Source organism: Hemitrygon akajei, chromosome 7, assembly GCF_048418815.1.
Source record: "Hemitrygon akajei chromosome 7, sHemAka1.3, whole genome shotgun sequence".
In the NCBI taxonomy this organism is placed as follows: Eukaryota; Metazoa; Chordata; class Chondrichthyes; order Myliobatiformes; family Dasyatidae; genus Hemitrygon; species Hemitrygon akajei.
The window spans coordinates 25,769,127-25,785,628 of NC_133130.1; the positions used below are offsets into that span (position 1 = coordinate 25,769,127).

At 43.3% G+C, this 16,502-nt stretch overlaps 1 protein-coding gene across 4 annotated transcripts in view; it reads right to left on the reverse strand.

Moving 5' to 3' along the window:
* The window catches only part of ltbp1 (latent transforming growth factor beta binding protein 1), a 417,603-nt gene that overhangs the window by 47,673 nt on the left and 353,428 nt on the right, over positions 1-16,502 (reverse strand). For all 4 annotated transcript variants that reach the window (XM_073050519.1, XM_073050520.1, XM_073050518.1 and 1 more), the window contains 4 exons: positions 14,353-14,481; positions 11,434-11,574; positions 7,372-7,512; positions 1,732-1,890 (listed from right to left, as the gene is read on the reverse strand). In XM_073050519.1, the coding sequence (XP_072906620.1) occupies positions 1,732-1,890; positions 7,372-7,512; positions 11,434-11,574; positions 14,353-14,481 (570 nt within the window). The remainder of the gene's footprint in view (positions 1-1,731; positions 1,891-7,371; positions 7,513-11,433; positions 11,575-14,352; positions 14,482-16,502) is intronic.

The window sequence follows — 16,502 nt, forward strand, 5'->3', positions numbered from 1 at the left end:
ATAGGAGAGCAGAGCGGACCATGGGAGAATGAGTAGGAGGGGCACCGGGGGAGGTGATAGGCAGATGAGGAGAAAAGGTAAGAATGGGGAATAGAAGAAGAGGGAAAGGGGCGTGGGGTGGGAGGGTAAAAAAGAACAGTTAGAGAAATCAATGTTCACAACATCAGGTTGGAGCCTACACAGACGGAATACAAGATGTTGCTTCTCCAGACGGAGAGAGGCCTCATTGTGGCAGAGGAGAACTGACATGTCAGAACAGAAATGGGGACAGGGATTAAAATGGTTGGCCACCAGGAAATTATGCTTTCTGCTGATGGAGCAGAGGTGCACAGCAAAGTGGACTCCCAGCTTACGTAGAGGAGGATGCATCGGGAGTACCGGATACAGTAGACAACCCCAACAGGTTCGCAGGTGAAGTGTTGGCTCACCTGGAAGGACTGATTGCAGCCCTGAATGGGGGTAAGGAAGGAGGTGAATGGGCAGGGGTAGCCCTTCTTCCACTCACAGGGATACATGCCAGGAGGGAGATTAGTGAAGAGGGACAAATGGATAAAGGAATCAAGGAGAGAGCAATCCTTGTGGAAAGCAAATAGAGGAGGAAAGGGGGGGGGGGAATGGAGACACCTCTTCCTCCTTTATTAGGGAGAGAGAGAAGCTGGAGTATGTCGAATACCGGGTGAAACGCAAAGTCTTTGGGGTAACTGCAAGTCTGTGTCTTTGCTATTGCTTCGTTCACACTTGACTGCTTGGCGGAGGAGCCAATGCTTGTTTTTTTTGCTGGTGGTGGGAGGGGGATTGTTGCTCGCTGCCGCTTACACATGGGAGGTGGGGAGCTGGGGGTGGACTTTGGGGTTCTACCATTTAGTTGTCATTCATTCTTTGGGGCACTCCTCTGTTTTTGTGGATGGTTGTTAAGAAAAAGCATTTCAGGATGCATATTGTACATTAAATTGTACTTTTGAACTTTTGAAAGATGTATTTGGTGGTAGGATCCCATTGAAGATGGCAGAAGTTGTGGTGAATGATGTGTTGGATGAGGAGGATCATGTAGGGGTAGGTGAGGACAAGAAGACAAGAGGGATTCTATCCCTGTTAAAGCTGTGTGAAGATAGGGTGAGTGGGAATATCCAGGAAATGCGGGTGAGGGCAGCATCAATGGTGGAGTAAGGGAAGTCCATTATTTGAAGGAGATGCTCTTCTCAAATGTCTGGGAAACATATGCAGCACAGACAAAGAAACTGAGAAAAGGGAATAGCATTTTTACAGAAGGCAGGGTGGGAAGATGTTTAGTCAAGATAGCCTTGGAAATCAGTAGGTGTCCATCAGAAGATGTCCATAGGCAGTTTGTCTCCAGAGATGGACACAGAGATCAAAAGGGGAGGGAGGTGACAGAAATGGAGTAAGTGGGCAGGGTGGAAGTTAGGGGCGAAGTTGATGAAATTGATGAGTTCAGCATGGAGGCATGAAGCAGCACTAATGTAGCGCTGGAAGAGTTGGGGAACAGTACCATGGAAGATTTGGAACATGTATTGTTCCACGTAGCCGATGTAAAGGCAGACGTAGCTGTGGCCCTTACAGGTGATCCTGAAGTTAGGAGAAAGTGTGAGGGGCCAAAGTGGTTTGAACAATCAACACTACCTGACATCACTCATTACCCAGATGCTCATGCCTCCCACTCAGTACACTCGGTCCTCGAGTAATCTTGCGCAGATCCAGGCGATTATTCCTCACCTGTGTCCCTCATGGGGCAAAAGGCACAATCCATACCCCACGCTTCACCGTATAAACAGCAGCACTCCGTGTAGGTAGTCCTTCGTTCCACCAAAGGCGAGCCGCACACAAACTGACTGTTCACCACCTGCCAGCATATGTCCTCTTCGCTCTGTTGTACTGAAAGAATAAAATTGAGGAAGGAGGGACAGAGTTTAGAAAACGTCTCCAGCATCACCATCTGAGGAAGACATACAAAAATCTATTTTCACTGCTCTGTGGATACACACACATGCCTCATCGTTTCCGTAATTCTTGTTACTAGGAACAGAATTAGGTCATCCAGACTGCCTCCCCCTGAGTTTGTTCAATTAGATCTTGGCTCAGCTGCCACATAACTCATTCTACCCTCCATTTTCCATGCCCCTTGCCAGCAATGATGTTGCAATGTCCATTTGCACTTTTGTACTTACCAATGAGCTTTTCCTGGGAGAAATGTATTTTCACTTTTCATTACCCTCTATCTCTTGGCATCATTCCTAAATATCTCAGCTATGACTTCAAGGCTATACCCTGTTAGATATGGATCTCCAAAAGAGGAAAGAGCTTCCCTCTATCTATCCCATCGTGTAATTTAATCTGCATTCATATTATTGGCTGGTGACTGATTGAATTTTACTTTTAGGAGGGAGCGTTAAGTGTGTTAGAACCCACCCGCAAGGTACGCAAACCATAACATGTTTGTGTGAAGAGGAACTAAACAAGTTTCTGCATGTGTTTTAACTCTCTCTGGTCTCCACAGGAGTAACCGAATGCTGGTCTCTCCAGCTGCGGAAGACAAAATATTTTCACCCACTTGGGAAGTAGTTCATCCATAAGCCAGCAAACGAGTCCAGAAAAGCAAACAGGACTTTGAAAGGAACTTAGACATCAGGGCACCGAGTGCTTGTACAGCTGCTGTTAGCCCGTGTCTTTTCAACCCAGGCGGTGCCTGACTTTCTCCTTAGCAGATGCACTCAAGAGTCAGATCCTGATTATTCCTACATCTCATTGTGAGGTCTGCCAAGAGAACACCAGTACATAAGGGAACTTGGACCACAGACCAGTACAGGACTGGAACAGCACCTTCCACCAACAATGTGCCAAACCAATTAAATTAGTAATCAAGTGGCTAAAATCTAATCTGCCTACACAATGTCCACATCCTATTTTCCTTGCATTCATCTGCCTACCTAAGCGTCCCTTAAAAGTCTCTAATGTTTCTGCCTCTAACCACTACCCTAGACAGTACATTCTAGCCACCCTCCACTCTGTGTGTAAAAATCTTGCCCCTCCTTTGAAATTAGCCCTTCTCACCTTAACTGCGCACTCTCTGATATTAGACATTTCAACCCGTGGAAAAAGATATTGTCTGTCTACTCTATCTATGCCTCTTATAAATCTCTATCAGATCTTCCCCCAGCCTCCACCACTCCAGATAAAACAACCCAAAGTTTGTCCAACCTCTTGCTATGCCCTCTAATCCAGGCAACACCCTGGTAAACCACTTCTGCACCCTCCCCAAAGCCTCAACATTCTTCCTATAATAAGGCATTCAATAATAACTGTATTCAATATTCCAGATGTAGCATAACTAGTTTTATAAAACTGCAACACATAGTAACTTTTTGACTTTTGAATTCAATGACTCGACTAATATGGGCAAGCATATGCCATTTTAACCACCTGTGTAGCCATTTTCAGGGAGCGATGAAGTTGGACCCCAAGATCCCTCTGTACATCAACACTGTTAAGGATCTTGCTTTTAACAGTGTATTGTTTCTTTACATTTGACCTACCAAGGTGCAACACTTCACATTTGGCCGGGTTAAACTCCATCTGACATTTCTCTGTCGTGTCTACAAATTATCTATATCCCATTGTATTCATTACCAGTCTTTTCCACTATCCACACAACAACCAATCTTCATATCATCTGCAAACTTACTAACCCAGCTATCTACATTTTCCTCTAGATCATTTATAAATAACATAAACAGCAGAGGCCCCAGCACACATCCCTGTGGAATACCACTAACCCCCAACTAGAATAAGTTCCTTCAACCGCTACCCTCTGTCTTCCATGGGCAAGCCAGTTCTGAATCCAAACTGCCAATTCACCATGGATCCCATCCACCTTAATCTTCTGAATGACCCTCACATGAGAGACTTTGTGAAACTCCTTACTAAAATCCATGTACACAACATCTACAGCTCTTTCTTCATCAATCACCCTTGTCATCTCGTTAAAAAATTCCCTCAAGTTAGAAAGACACAACTTGCCCTGCACATCCTACCTGATTAGACCATGGTTTTACAAATGCTCAGAAATCCTACCTCTAAAAACTCTCTCCAGTAATTTTCCTACCACTGACGTGAGATTCACTGGTCTATAGTTTCCAATATTATCCCTGATTCCCTTCTTGAATAATGGAACAACATTAGCTACTCACCAGTCCTCTGGGCCCTCGACTGAGGCTAGATATTGGTCAAGGCCTCAGCAATCACTTCTCTTGTCTCTCTCAATAACTTGGCTATATCCCATAAGGCCCTGGGGACTTATCCACATTGATGCTCTTCACCATCACCTACTTCTACCTCAAGGTGCCCGAGCATATTAATAAGCTCAACACAGGCCCTTCTCCTTGGTCAACACTGCTGTAAGATACATATTAAGAGCCTCACCCACATCCTCCACATCCAAGAAAATGTTTCCCTCTTAATCCTTAGGTTGTCCTATCATCTTCTTAGTTATCCCCTTGCTCATGATGTGTGTATACAATGCCTTGGGATTCTCTTTAAACCTACTTGCTAAGGACTTTTCATGGCCCCTCAAGGCTTTCCTAATTCCCTTCTTTATTTCTTTTCTTCCTTCTTTGTAAACCTCAAGGGCTCCGTTTGACCCTTGCTTCCTAAGCTTTACATACTTTCCCTTTTTCTTCTTGACTAAATTCATCACCTCTCTCAACCTCCAAGGTTCTCTTACCTTGCCATCCTTGTCCTTCCTTCTGGCCAAAACATACCTGTCCCGTACTCTGTGCAGTTGGTCTTTAAACATTCTCCGTATGTCAGATACGGACTTGCCCAAAAACAGCAATACCCAACTAACTCTCCCAAATTCATGCCTACTGCTGTTGTAATTTATCCCGCTCCAACTAATACCGTCCCACCAGGTAACAAGATCTAGTGACTGCCTCTCTAGTGCCAAATAATCCCAAATAGAGAGGGAAGATATAATTATAGTTCAAAACTTCCTTGCCTCTAGACCTGAATACACCTTACAATTGAGCAAGAGTTCTAAAAACTGGCAACCACCCAACATCATCTCCTCGTCCAAGTCCTAAGTGGCCAACTTCTTGTCATGAGAGGCTATCCTAATTTCCAACTGTTTAGCCTGTGGAAACAACCACCCAGGGTCCACTTGGCCATTCTACACACGTTGTCTGAACTCCAGTTAATGTAGCCCAACCTTACTCAGTTGTTCCTTGTAGGAAATCTGTCCTGGACTCAGTCTGGTATATCTGTGCTTCATGATCTAAAAATGGGCATATACTGGTTCCCATGGAATATATGTTGCATAATTCAATGAGGAGGGCTCAAAGAGAATGACTGTAGTAGCAGCCAGCTTTCAAAACTCCTCAGGATCTGGAGTAGTCTGAGCAGGTTGGAAGTAGCAAATCTCATACTGACTATTAAAAAAAGGGGAAAAAAAAATAGGGAGCTGGAAACCACTCAGTTGTCACCTGTTGTTAACAACTTTTTGCAGAGATCAATGCATAATACCCAAAATGTGGTCTCACCAGAGCCATTTGCAATCTCAGCAGGACTTCCTTAGTCATGCATTCCTTCTCCTTGTAACTAATGCTGGATCTGTTTACTTGGTTCCTGCATCTTATTTCGATCCCCTGGTACAATGGTATTATTTGCCAAGACAAAGAAGCTGCTGGCTTTTGCTTCAATAGCTGGATGGGATTCAGGACTTGCAAAGCAAAGGCGGATGTCCTAAACTATTCAAGCAGTTGGTGGCTGATGCTGAGCAACTGCTCACCAGTGTCGGTCACTATAGGGACCCCAGCAGAAGGGTGCCAATTTCCACAGATTAAATGGCCATTTGAACTGTGAATAGTAGAAACATGGGTGGGTTAATGTGGATGTGGGAGAATAAAATTGGATTTGTATAAAATGGATGTGTGATGGTCAACCAGGATTCATTGGGTCAAAGCTCCTGCTTCCATGCTGTAAACTCTATGACTCTATAATTATAGGAAATTGTACACTTGAATCAATCTGATTGAACTAAAACTGTTTTTATCCTATTGTCAACTGTTCTTTCTTCACTTTGTAATCAGCGGACCTCTTGCCTCAAGTCCAATAAGCAGCGTACCCAGCCTCAGTGTTGGGAACTAATACCATTAGATATAGGAGCAGATTTAGGCTCATCAAATCTGCTCCACCATTTCATCATGGCTGATCCATTTCTCTCTCAGCTGCAATCTCCTGCCATCTCCATGTATCCTTTCATTCCCTAACTAATCAGGAATTTGATAATAGCATGAATATCAAATCTTCCTTCCAGCAAAAAAAATCCCTCCCCTCTTCTTCTCTTCCCCACTCCAGCCTCTTACATCTTCCCAGCTGCCTATCACATCCCTCTTGTCCCCCACCTCCTTCCTTTTCTCCTATGTTCCACTCGCTTTCCTTCATCTCCAGCCCTTTACCTTTCCCACTACCTGACTTCACCTATCCATTCATTGCCATGGATGGCTGAGGAGGTCGAATCATATTTAAAGAAATGGTTGACTGGTTCTTGGTTAATCAGGACAGCAAAGCTTACGGGGAGAAGGAAAGAGAACGGGGTTGAGAGGGATAATAAATCAGCCATGATGAAATAGTGGAGCAGACTCAATGGCCTGAAGGGCCTAATTCTATTCTTACGTCTTACAGTATGAACTGTTAGTCTTAACCACTCACCATTCAACATAACTGTGGGCGATCTACCCCAGGCCTCAGTTCCACCTCTGTAAGATCCCCATTACTCTCAATTCACCCATCTTTGAAAAATGTATCTACCTCCCGTTTACATGTTTCTAATCATCTAGTCCCTACCACCACTGGGGTAGAAATTTACACAGATTTTCCACTCTCTGCAAGAAGGAAGCTTTATTTTATTTAGTGGCACAACATGATAACAGGCCCTTTCATCCCAGTGAGCCAGTGCTGCCTAATAACACACGTAACCAATGAAACTCCTAACCCGTATGTTTTTGGAATGTGGGAGGAAACCCACGTAGTCACAAGGTGAACATACAAACTCCTTACAGACAAGAGTGGAATTGAACCCAGCTTGTTGGCATTGTAGTAGTGTTACTCTAACCACTATGCTACCACACTGCTCCAAATTTTCTACCTTCCTTAATTTTTAAATGACTGGCCCTTTACCTTGAAACTATGAGCCTTCTTGTACAAAACTCACCCACTGTGAATACACCTATCAACCTTATCATGGCCCCTTAGAAGCTTACATGTTTCATATAAGATAGGTACAGTTTTTTTCTGATGTAAATTCAAATGAAGGGAAGTAATGCCCCACATTAATGCACAGTGATCAAAGCTGGGACATACCCGCAGGGTCCGGTGAATGAATGCAGCGTTTTCCTGAAGAGTCCAGGACCAATGGATAGATGCAGAAACAGTTGTATGAGCCATCTGTGTTAATGCATTGACCACCGATACAGTTTGAAGGATCCTGACATTCATCTATATCTAGAAACAAGGTTCAGAGTAAATTCATTATCCAAGTACATATATGTCACCATATACAACCCTGAGATTCATTTTCTTGTGGGCATTCACAGCAAATACAAGAAACAAAACAGAATCAATGAAAGAGCACTGCCAACCAAAGTGTAAACAAAGCAGCAAATTGTGCAAATACAAAAAGAATAAATAATAATAATAATAATAATAATAATAATAATAATAATAATAATAATAATAATAATAATAATAATAATAAATAAATAAGCAATAAATATCGAGAAAATGAAATCATGAGTCCTTAAAAGTGAGTGTGTAAGTTGTAGGAACAGTTCAGTGAAGTTGAGTGAAGTTATCCCCTCTGGTTCAAGAGCCTGAAGGTTAAGGGGTAATAACTGTTCCTGAACTGACATCATGGAGTTAGGTGAACAGTAAAGCATAAATGGGTAAAGTTAAACCAACAATACTACAGCAGTTCCAAGATGCTGATCCCCATAGTCTAATTAGGATTCTGAATAGAAGAAACTTTATCTGAGGTATTCAAATCTTCTTCATTGTAGTATGTGTTTAATTGTAGATGATGAACAGATTCTTCTAGGTCAGCATGTGGCCACTGAGTACACAGGTAAACATTTCATCCGGATATCAAGAGTGTCACAACACGTGACTTTACTTCTTTCAATTGTGTGGATTCTGTGCACACAAGTATAGAGCAGAGAAACACTGACTCTATTAAATCACTGATTCATTCAGCAATAGCTGAGGGCAACTCATCCCTTGTGTGCAAGTTCTCTGATTGGTCTCATCATTCCTTACAGTGTATCCTCCACGTTTTATTCAAATTCTCTTAGCCAACTAGTTTCATGCACTCAACCATTTGGGGTTACTCTTTTCCATTCTGCCTCCAACCATTACAACACAGTTCTATAGTGGACGTCAAATTATTTGGAAAGCATTCCACTTTCATTGAGGAAAGATGATGTCCACATCGATTGAAGGTCGAGCATCTAGGTGCTTCCAAGCAGAGAAGTAATATATAACAGGCCTTACTTTAAATATATATTAATTTTTGGGATTTATCATCAATACCCCATTACTCTTAAGTGAACAAACTGTTGCAAACAAACCAGACTGATGGGTCTAGAACAGGGGTTCCCAACCTTTTTAAAGCCATGGTCTCTTACCATTAATCAATTCATATCTAAGCCTCACTTAGTGAGGACAGCAGATTTCCTCCACCGAACGAGAACTGTGAACTGGACAGTATTTTACAACAATCCACTAGTTTCAGGATTGTCATCACTGATACATGCTCTTATTGCAGATTGATTTAGTTACTTGTATTTAAATTCCCCGGGCATTGTGAGAGTCACTTTAAGGGCACAGTTATTCAGCTAACGAGAATGAAGCACAATTAGATTCCCGGTACGAGGAAATGGGAGCAATGCACAAAAAGGGGGAGGTGGGGGAGGAACTCAGCAGGTCAGGCAGCATCTATGGTGAGAAATGGACAGTCAACATTTCGGGTCTTCATCGGGATCGTAAAGGAAGGGGGAGACAGCTAGTGTTAAAAGATAGGTGGGGGGTGGAGCAAGAACTAGCAGGTGATAGGTGGATCCAGCAAAAGGGGCGAGAAAGACAGGTGGGGGGGGCGAAGAGTGTGAGTGACAGAACATAAGAGCAGTACAGCACGATAAAGTCTCTTCAGCCAACAATATTGTACTAACCTATATACAGTCAACTTAACCCTCCCCTTCTACATAGTCTATAACATTCCATTTTTTAATGTACGTGTAACTATCTAAGATTCTCTAGTGGATCAGCCTCTGCCACACGCCTGCCAGTGCATTCCAGACACTCACCACGCTGTGTAAGATTCCTACCTCTGATACTTCCCTTAATCACCTTAAGCAGGTGTGCTCTTCCACTGGCTCTTGCCATCCTGGACAAATGTCTCTGGCTGTCCATTCTATCTATGCTTCTCATAATCTTGTACACCTCTACCAAGTCACTTCTCACTCTCCTTTGTTCCGAAGAGAAAAGTCCTAGTTCACCCTACACTTCCTGATAAGACATGTTCTCTAATCCCGGAAAAATCCTGGTAAATCTCCTCTTCACCCACTCTGAAGCTTCCACGTCCTTCCAATAATGAGGCATATGAATTGAGCACGATCCTCTTAGGTGTGGTCTAACTACACTCAACTCATGACTCTGAAATTCAACACCTCCCGATTAATGAAAGCCAGCACACCATACCACCTTAACCACCTTTTGCATAGCAACTCTGAGGGGTCTATAGACTTGGACCCCAAGATCCCCTGTTCCTCTATCTGACAAGAACCCTGCCATTAACCTTGTAGTCCAACTTCAATTTTGATCCTCCGAAGTTTATCACTTCACCCTTTTTCAGACTGAACTCCCATCTGTCATTTCTGTGTCCAGTTCTGTATCCTGTCTACATCCCATTGTAAATTGCAACAATCTCCTACACCGTCCATAACACCTCCAACCTTTGTGTCATCTGCAAACTTACTAACCTAATCCTCCACTTCATCATCCAAGTCACTTATAAACAAAACTCACAAAGAGCAGTGGTCTCAGAACAGATCCCTGCAGAACACCACCACTCACTGACCTCCAATGCTGATTGAAAAACTGGGATATCATAGGTAGAAGCAACAAAGGGCCGAAGAAGATGAAATCTGAAAGGACAGAGGACCATAGAACAACAGGAGGAAGTGAGAAGGGAAACCATCGGGAGGAATGTGTGGGTGATAGGCAGATGGAGAGGGTGGAAGAGACGGAAAAGATTGGAAGATGGCACTGGGATAAGGGAAAAAGGGTAGAGGGGAGTGGTTACTAGAAGTTAGAAAAATGGGTGTTCATGCCTTCAGGGTGAAGACTGCCAGGGTGGAATAGGAGGAACAGTTCCTCTAATCGTGTCTAGCCTCAATGTGGCAGTAGAGAAAACTGTGGACAGACATGTTGTTGTGGGAATGGGAAGTGGAATTAAAATGGCTGCCCACTGGGAGGTTCTGGGTGTTGCCGCAGACAAATCAAAAGTACACAGTGAAGCAATCTCCCAAATTGCATGGTGTCTCACCAATGTCGAGAAGGCCAGAACGGGATGCAATAAATGATTCTGATAGTTTTACATGTGAATGACTGCTTCACCTGCAAGGACTGTTTAGGGCCCTGAATGGTGATGAGGGAGGAGGCATAGGGGCATGTGTAACACAGTATGGTTGCAGGGATAGGCACCTGGAGAGGGATCTAAGGGAAGGAACAAGTGGACAAGGAAGTTACTAGAGAGAGCAAGTCCCATGGAAAGCAGAAAGGGGAAGGGAAGGGAAGATGTACCTGGTGGTGAGATCTTATTGGAGATGGCAGAAGTTGTGAAGAAAGGTAAGTTGAATTCACAGATTCCTTGAGTTGTAGGTGTTGACTAGGTGCACTCTATCCCATTTAGGTCTGGGGAGGATGGTGAAAGTGAAGCAGTCAAAGTTGGAAAGTTTGTTGAAGTGGTGGAAAGCATTCCAGGGACTAGGAACTGTTTCAGGCAGTATCTATTTAAACAGCAGACTTCTAGTGCTCACGCCCATTCTGTGTCTACACACATGGTCTAAAGCAATATGGGCAATGAAAAAGGATGGAAATGGGCACTGGACAAATTTTTACAGCAATGTACTGTACATATCTGGAAGATTCTCTATGAATTTGTAAATGCTTACACACTCCAGGTGTAAAATCATGGCAGGTCCATAATTTCTATTCAAAATCAACTTTTCTTCAAAATTTATTTGTGTGGCCCACATGAATTCTGCACTAAATTGCAGAATCTCTCGGCTACTGTACTTATGCCAAGCCTCGGGTAACACGTGTGGAACATCAATCAAATGTCCATTCAATCTCAAAACCAGAACATACCTTCTGAGTCTGGAGACTGAGTGCAGCGTTTTCCTGAAGGGTCCAGAACCATTGGAGGAGTGCAGAAGCAGTTGTACGAGCCCTCGGTGTTAATACACTGCCCATCGACACAGTTGGTCTCATCTTGGCACTCGTCAATATCTGGGAATTAAACAGGAACAGTTTGTGCAACAAATATCTATCTAATAAGTAAAAGTTGCAAAAGCAATAAAAATATTTTAAGTGTTAAGTGTCTACAGAACGCACTGGAACAACTCCCTAATACAGGTGGCGTATCTCTTATCTGAAATTTCAAAATCCAAAAATCACTGAGATGGGACATTTTTTGAGGGTTGACATAACATCACAAATGGAAAATTCCACGAGGCACAGGGAAGATTCCAGGGCGACGTGCAAGTCTTTGCCCACCACAGACAGGTCTGAGACGTGACCTCGCATATGCAGTGAACAAAAGTTTATGAAAATAGAAAAGCACTGCATAATGCAAAAATTGAAGATTTGATCGTGTATTGAAAGAGTGGATTTGTTAGCATCTGAGTGAACACATGTCGCTTAATGGTATGCTGATCACAAAACATGCACAGATCTATCGCGGCATACTAAAAACTGAAGACCGTTGTGAACACTCAGCAGGCAGGTTGCAGAAATTTAAGAAAAGGTGCGGCATTACATTTTTAAAGATTCATGGTGATAAAGCATCTGCTGATCATGAAGCAGCAGTGAAATTCATTGATGAGTTTGCCAAGATGAAAGTCTAACATGCTGAACGGCTGCATCAGTACATAATTTTGATGAACAAGTGTAGGATAAAGACTGCTTACCGGTAGCACATAAATTCAGAGTCAGAACTTACAGTGATCACAGGATAGCTCATTAAATATTCCAAAATTCAGAAAGGTCTGAAATCTGGAATAGTTCTGGCCCCAAGCATTTCGGAAAAGGGGTACTCAACCTGTACTATCTCCCAAACCTCCGACTCCCTGTTTCTGTGTAATAAACATGGTAAAATGGACACGTGGTGGTGAGGAAGAATTGTGGGCCATACCATGCTCCAGCAGCCCATTCGGCTGAGGTGCTGAGTGAGCATTTAGTTAAGATGTGAGGCAACTGCTGGGAAACAACTGCGTCACAATTGGTGTGCCTGCCTCAGGTGGGGATGATGGGTAGAAATGGTAAGCCAAGACATATTGAAGCTCTCAGTAACTTCCTCAATATCAATGTAAACTAACATCAATATCAACAACAATCCATTATCCTGTCATCACCCAAAGCATTAAGTCAGCTTTACACTTTCAAACTCCTGTTTTTTGTTTCCAGTATTTCCTGTTTTTAACCTTAGCTTTCCTGTCTATATAGTGAAACTTAAGGTTTTGATTCAGCAATAGTTATGTGGTAATTCTTAGAACAGCACTTACATTTTTTGTCAATATCTCAAAGCAGTGTCACTGGTTGTGATTTTGTTTTTAAAAGAAACTATTTTGGAGAGAATTTACCTTCTACCTTTTTTTAAGTTTCACGCGTTTGATTCTGAAAAGATCACCTGCTAGTGACACAGTGGCGTGGATTTAACTGAGAGCTGAAACACAGAGGCTGTGTTTCAATTCCGTGCATGGTCCTCCTCGCACGGAGCCGGAGTGTCTTGGCATCACTTTAAAGCACAAAGACAGTTGCTGTGCCTAATCGATAAGTAAATAATTTTAAATACAGTGTATCTGTCATTTAAGTCTTGCCAGCTGATCCCCTGAACTACAGGGCTGGGAAAGTTGATAGGCTGAAGGGGAATGACAAACGGCACTGGGATCCCAGGACAGACCCAAAATGAAGGCTGCTCGGGGGCAAGATGTTGACATGGGACAAGCCACGGAGTCATACAGCATGGAAACAGGCCTTTGGTCCACTGATCATCAAGCACCTTCTCACACTACTCCCACATTCCCACTGTCTCACCCAAAGATCCTGAGAGGCAAGTTTTTAGATGGTTAGCAGTTGCTAGGTGGTGGAGTCACTGGGTAAGGGTATCAGCATTGCAAAAGGAGCACAACTTGCACTAATTTATGAAGCTCCCAGGTCCTGAACAATGCACGGATACCTCAAAAGTTAACTGTACCGAAAAAAAACCAAGTTATTTTAACTTCAATTCCACAGACCACTCCCACTCCGATATGTCTGTCCATGGCCTCCTCTACCGTCAAGATGAGGCCACACGCAGGTCGATGGAGCAATACCTTATCTCCCGCCTAGGTAGCCTCCTTCCTGCCGGCATGAACATCCAACTCACTGACCTCCGTTGATACCGCTGCCCCCCACCCTTACCCCCATCCCTATCTATTATTTTAATCTGGTTCTCTTTCTCTCTCTTTTTCCCCCCTCACTATAATCTCTTGCCCCCAGCCCTACCTTTCTTTCTCTTTTATTTCCCATAATTCTCCACCTTTCCCCTAGTCCATTTCCCTCCAGCCTATCACTTCCCAGCTCTCTACTTTATCCCTCCCCCCACTTCTTATCCCCCCCTTGACCATCCCATGTTACTTCACTCCTGATGAAGGGTTTCGACCGGAAACATTGTTATTACCTCCTCCCAGAGATGCTGTCTGGCCTGCTGAGTTCTGCCAGCATTTTGTGTTTTTTATTTATTTCCAGCATCTGCAGATTCACTGGTGTTGCAAGTTATTTTAACCCCTTCTTTGCTGCATTTCTGGCAGTTTTACCATATCCCCAACCCACCTTTTTTTTATTTATTGAGTCCCATGTTTTTCACATTGGCACACGCTAGTTCATCACAGCTGCATATACCTATTTGCCTTTCCTTGCTGCCTCTCACTCATTCCATTTCTCTTTCTTAAGATACTAGTCCTTCAGTGATCAGCTATTACACAGTTGTAATTTTCAATTATATCATGAGTTCCACAGAAAACTTACCCAGACAATGCAGTTTAACTGGATCATAGTACAGGCCTTGTCTACAGTAACACTCATAGCCAGGCTCTGTGTTCATGCAAGCCCCATTCTTACAGATCTCCTCTCCAAACAAAACACATTCGTTGGCATCTGTGAACAGAAGATCTTTGTGAGAAACGAACTGCAGAGCGGACATCTGATTCCAATCAAACCAGAGCGCAGTATCTTCCAAAACACTCAATCCACAGGGTCTTATCCAATGCTGTCACTATCCTTGGCACTGCTATTGAGTCCATAACCATTTAGATGCATTACATAGAGATCTGGACAAAGCAGAGGATGAAAGTTATTTCATCACATAATTATTATGATTGAAGGAGGCTTTTACTTCACTGGTCTCCTGCAGAGTTCGCTCGTTCATCGAGTGACAGAGGCGATCGTGGTCATGACCGTAATTGTCCTTGGCAAATTTTTCTACAAAAGCGGTTTGCTGCTGCATTCTTCTGGATAGTGTCTCTACAAGACAGGTGACCCCACCCATTATCAATACTGCTCAGAGATTGTCTGCCTGGCGTCAGTGGTTACAAAACAAGGACTTGTGATTTGCCCCGGCTGCTCATACAACTCCACTACCTGCCCCCATAGCTTCATGTGACCCTGATCAGTGGGGGTGGGGGGGCGCTAAGTAGGTGCTACACCTTGCCCATGGGTGACCTGCAGGCTCGTGGAGGGAAGAAGCGCCTTACACCTCCTTTGGTAGAGACGTATCTCCACCCCACCACCCTTCCTGCCGAGTAGTTAATTCATTTCAGGGTTGCCAACAGCTCGAAAATGTACAGAACCTCCCAGTTTTGGGGAACAGACTCAGATAAGGACCTAACCTGTACTATGGTCCAATTGGTCTCTAGACCCACCTGATGCTAAGTACTGATCCCATTTGATATTTTGTCAGAGACAGAACTTAGGATCTGCTGGAATGGGCACCATGGAGCAAATCTCTATCATTAATTGCTGTTACAGATACAATGGGCTTGAATGAGCTCATTATCCCTGTCCCAACCTCTATCTCAGATTTTATCCTTGCAATTTGAGGGATTCCTAGATGATGCCAATGGTGAAAATAACAATGGAATCACTAAATACTTGTTCACTGAGATTGAAGTTTTTGATAAAAATATGCAGCTTTCGTGATTTTTTTCTGAATGCCCTAGAATGCCAGTTTTGGAGTTTAAAAGCAGGATGGATAACTTAAGAGATCTTCTGCTATATTTTACTTTTTCCTTCTTCATTTATATAATGTAACATTATAATGTGAGATTTCACTGCTAAAGTAATGGCTTCTCTGTAATGTTCCACTGCTGAGGTAATGGTTTCTCAGTAGTAACAAGGTTTGGATTGTGACTAGAGATAACAGGGCATGCAAGCCAATGAGCAGGACATTGTTCTTTCTTGTGTGTCTGGGAGCCAGGAATTCGCAGGTCTTTTGCTGGGGAGAGATGAGGAGAGAAGACGCAAATGGAGAGAGTTGGTAGACCACTGGACAGAGTGGACTTGGAGCAAGGTCAGCAACGAGCGGAGGAAGTCGATGGCGGACGAACGGCTTATCAGTGAGCTCCAACCTTGTGCAATAGACTTGTTTCATGAGAATGGGCCCGTTTTTTTGTTTTCTTTACTAACCATGTAGTCAAATTAAGAATTATAAAGCTCAATCGTTTAATCACATATTGGTACTGTTTGTCATTTTGTGGTACTGATTTGTAACAGGGGACACATCGCGCAGCATCCACCCAAACGAGATTTCTTAAGTTTGGCTGGGCTGGGCTGGGCTGGGGGCTATCATTCCCCTATATTAAGATGCTAGCCGAGGCAAGAGTCACGTAATATCACTTCGCGTATTACAGAAGAGAGCTTACTCCCAGTACCTCCTGTAATACAATGGGGCTAGTTCTGACCCCACCCACAATTTACCCCACCCCACAACGTCCCTCACCCACAACCACCCCAGAATGAGGTTCAATATCACTAACATGTGGCATTAAATTTATTGATAGATAGATAGATAGATAGATAGATAGATAGATACTTTATTCATCCCCATGGGGAAATTCAACTTTTTTTTCCAATGTCCCATACACTTGTTGTATCAAAACTAATTACATACAATACTTAAC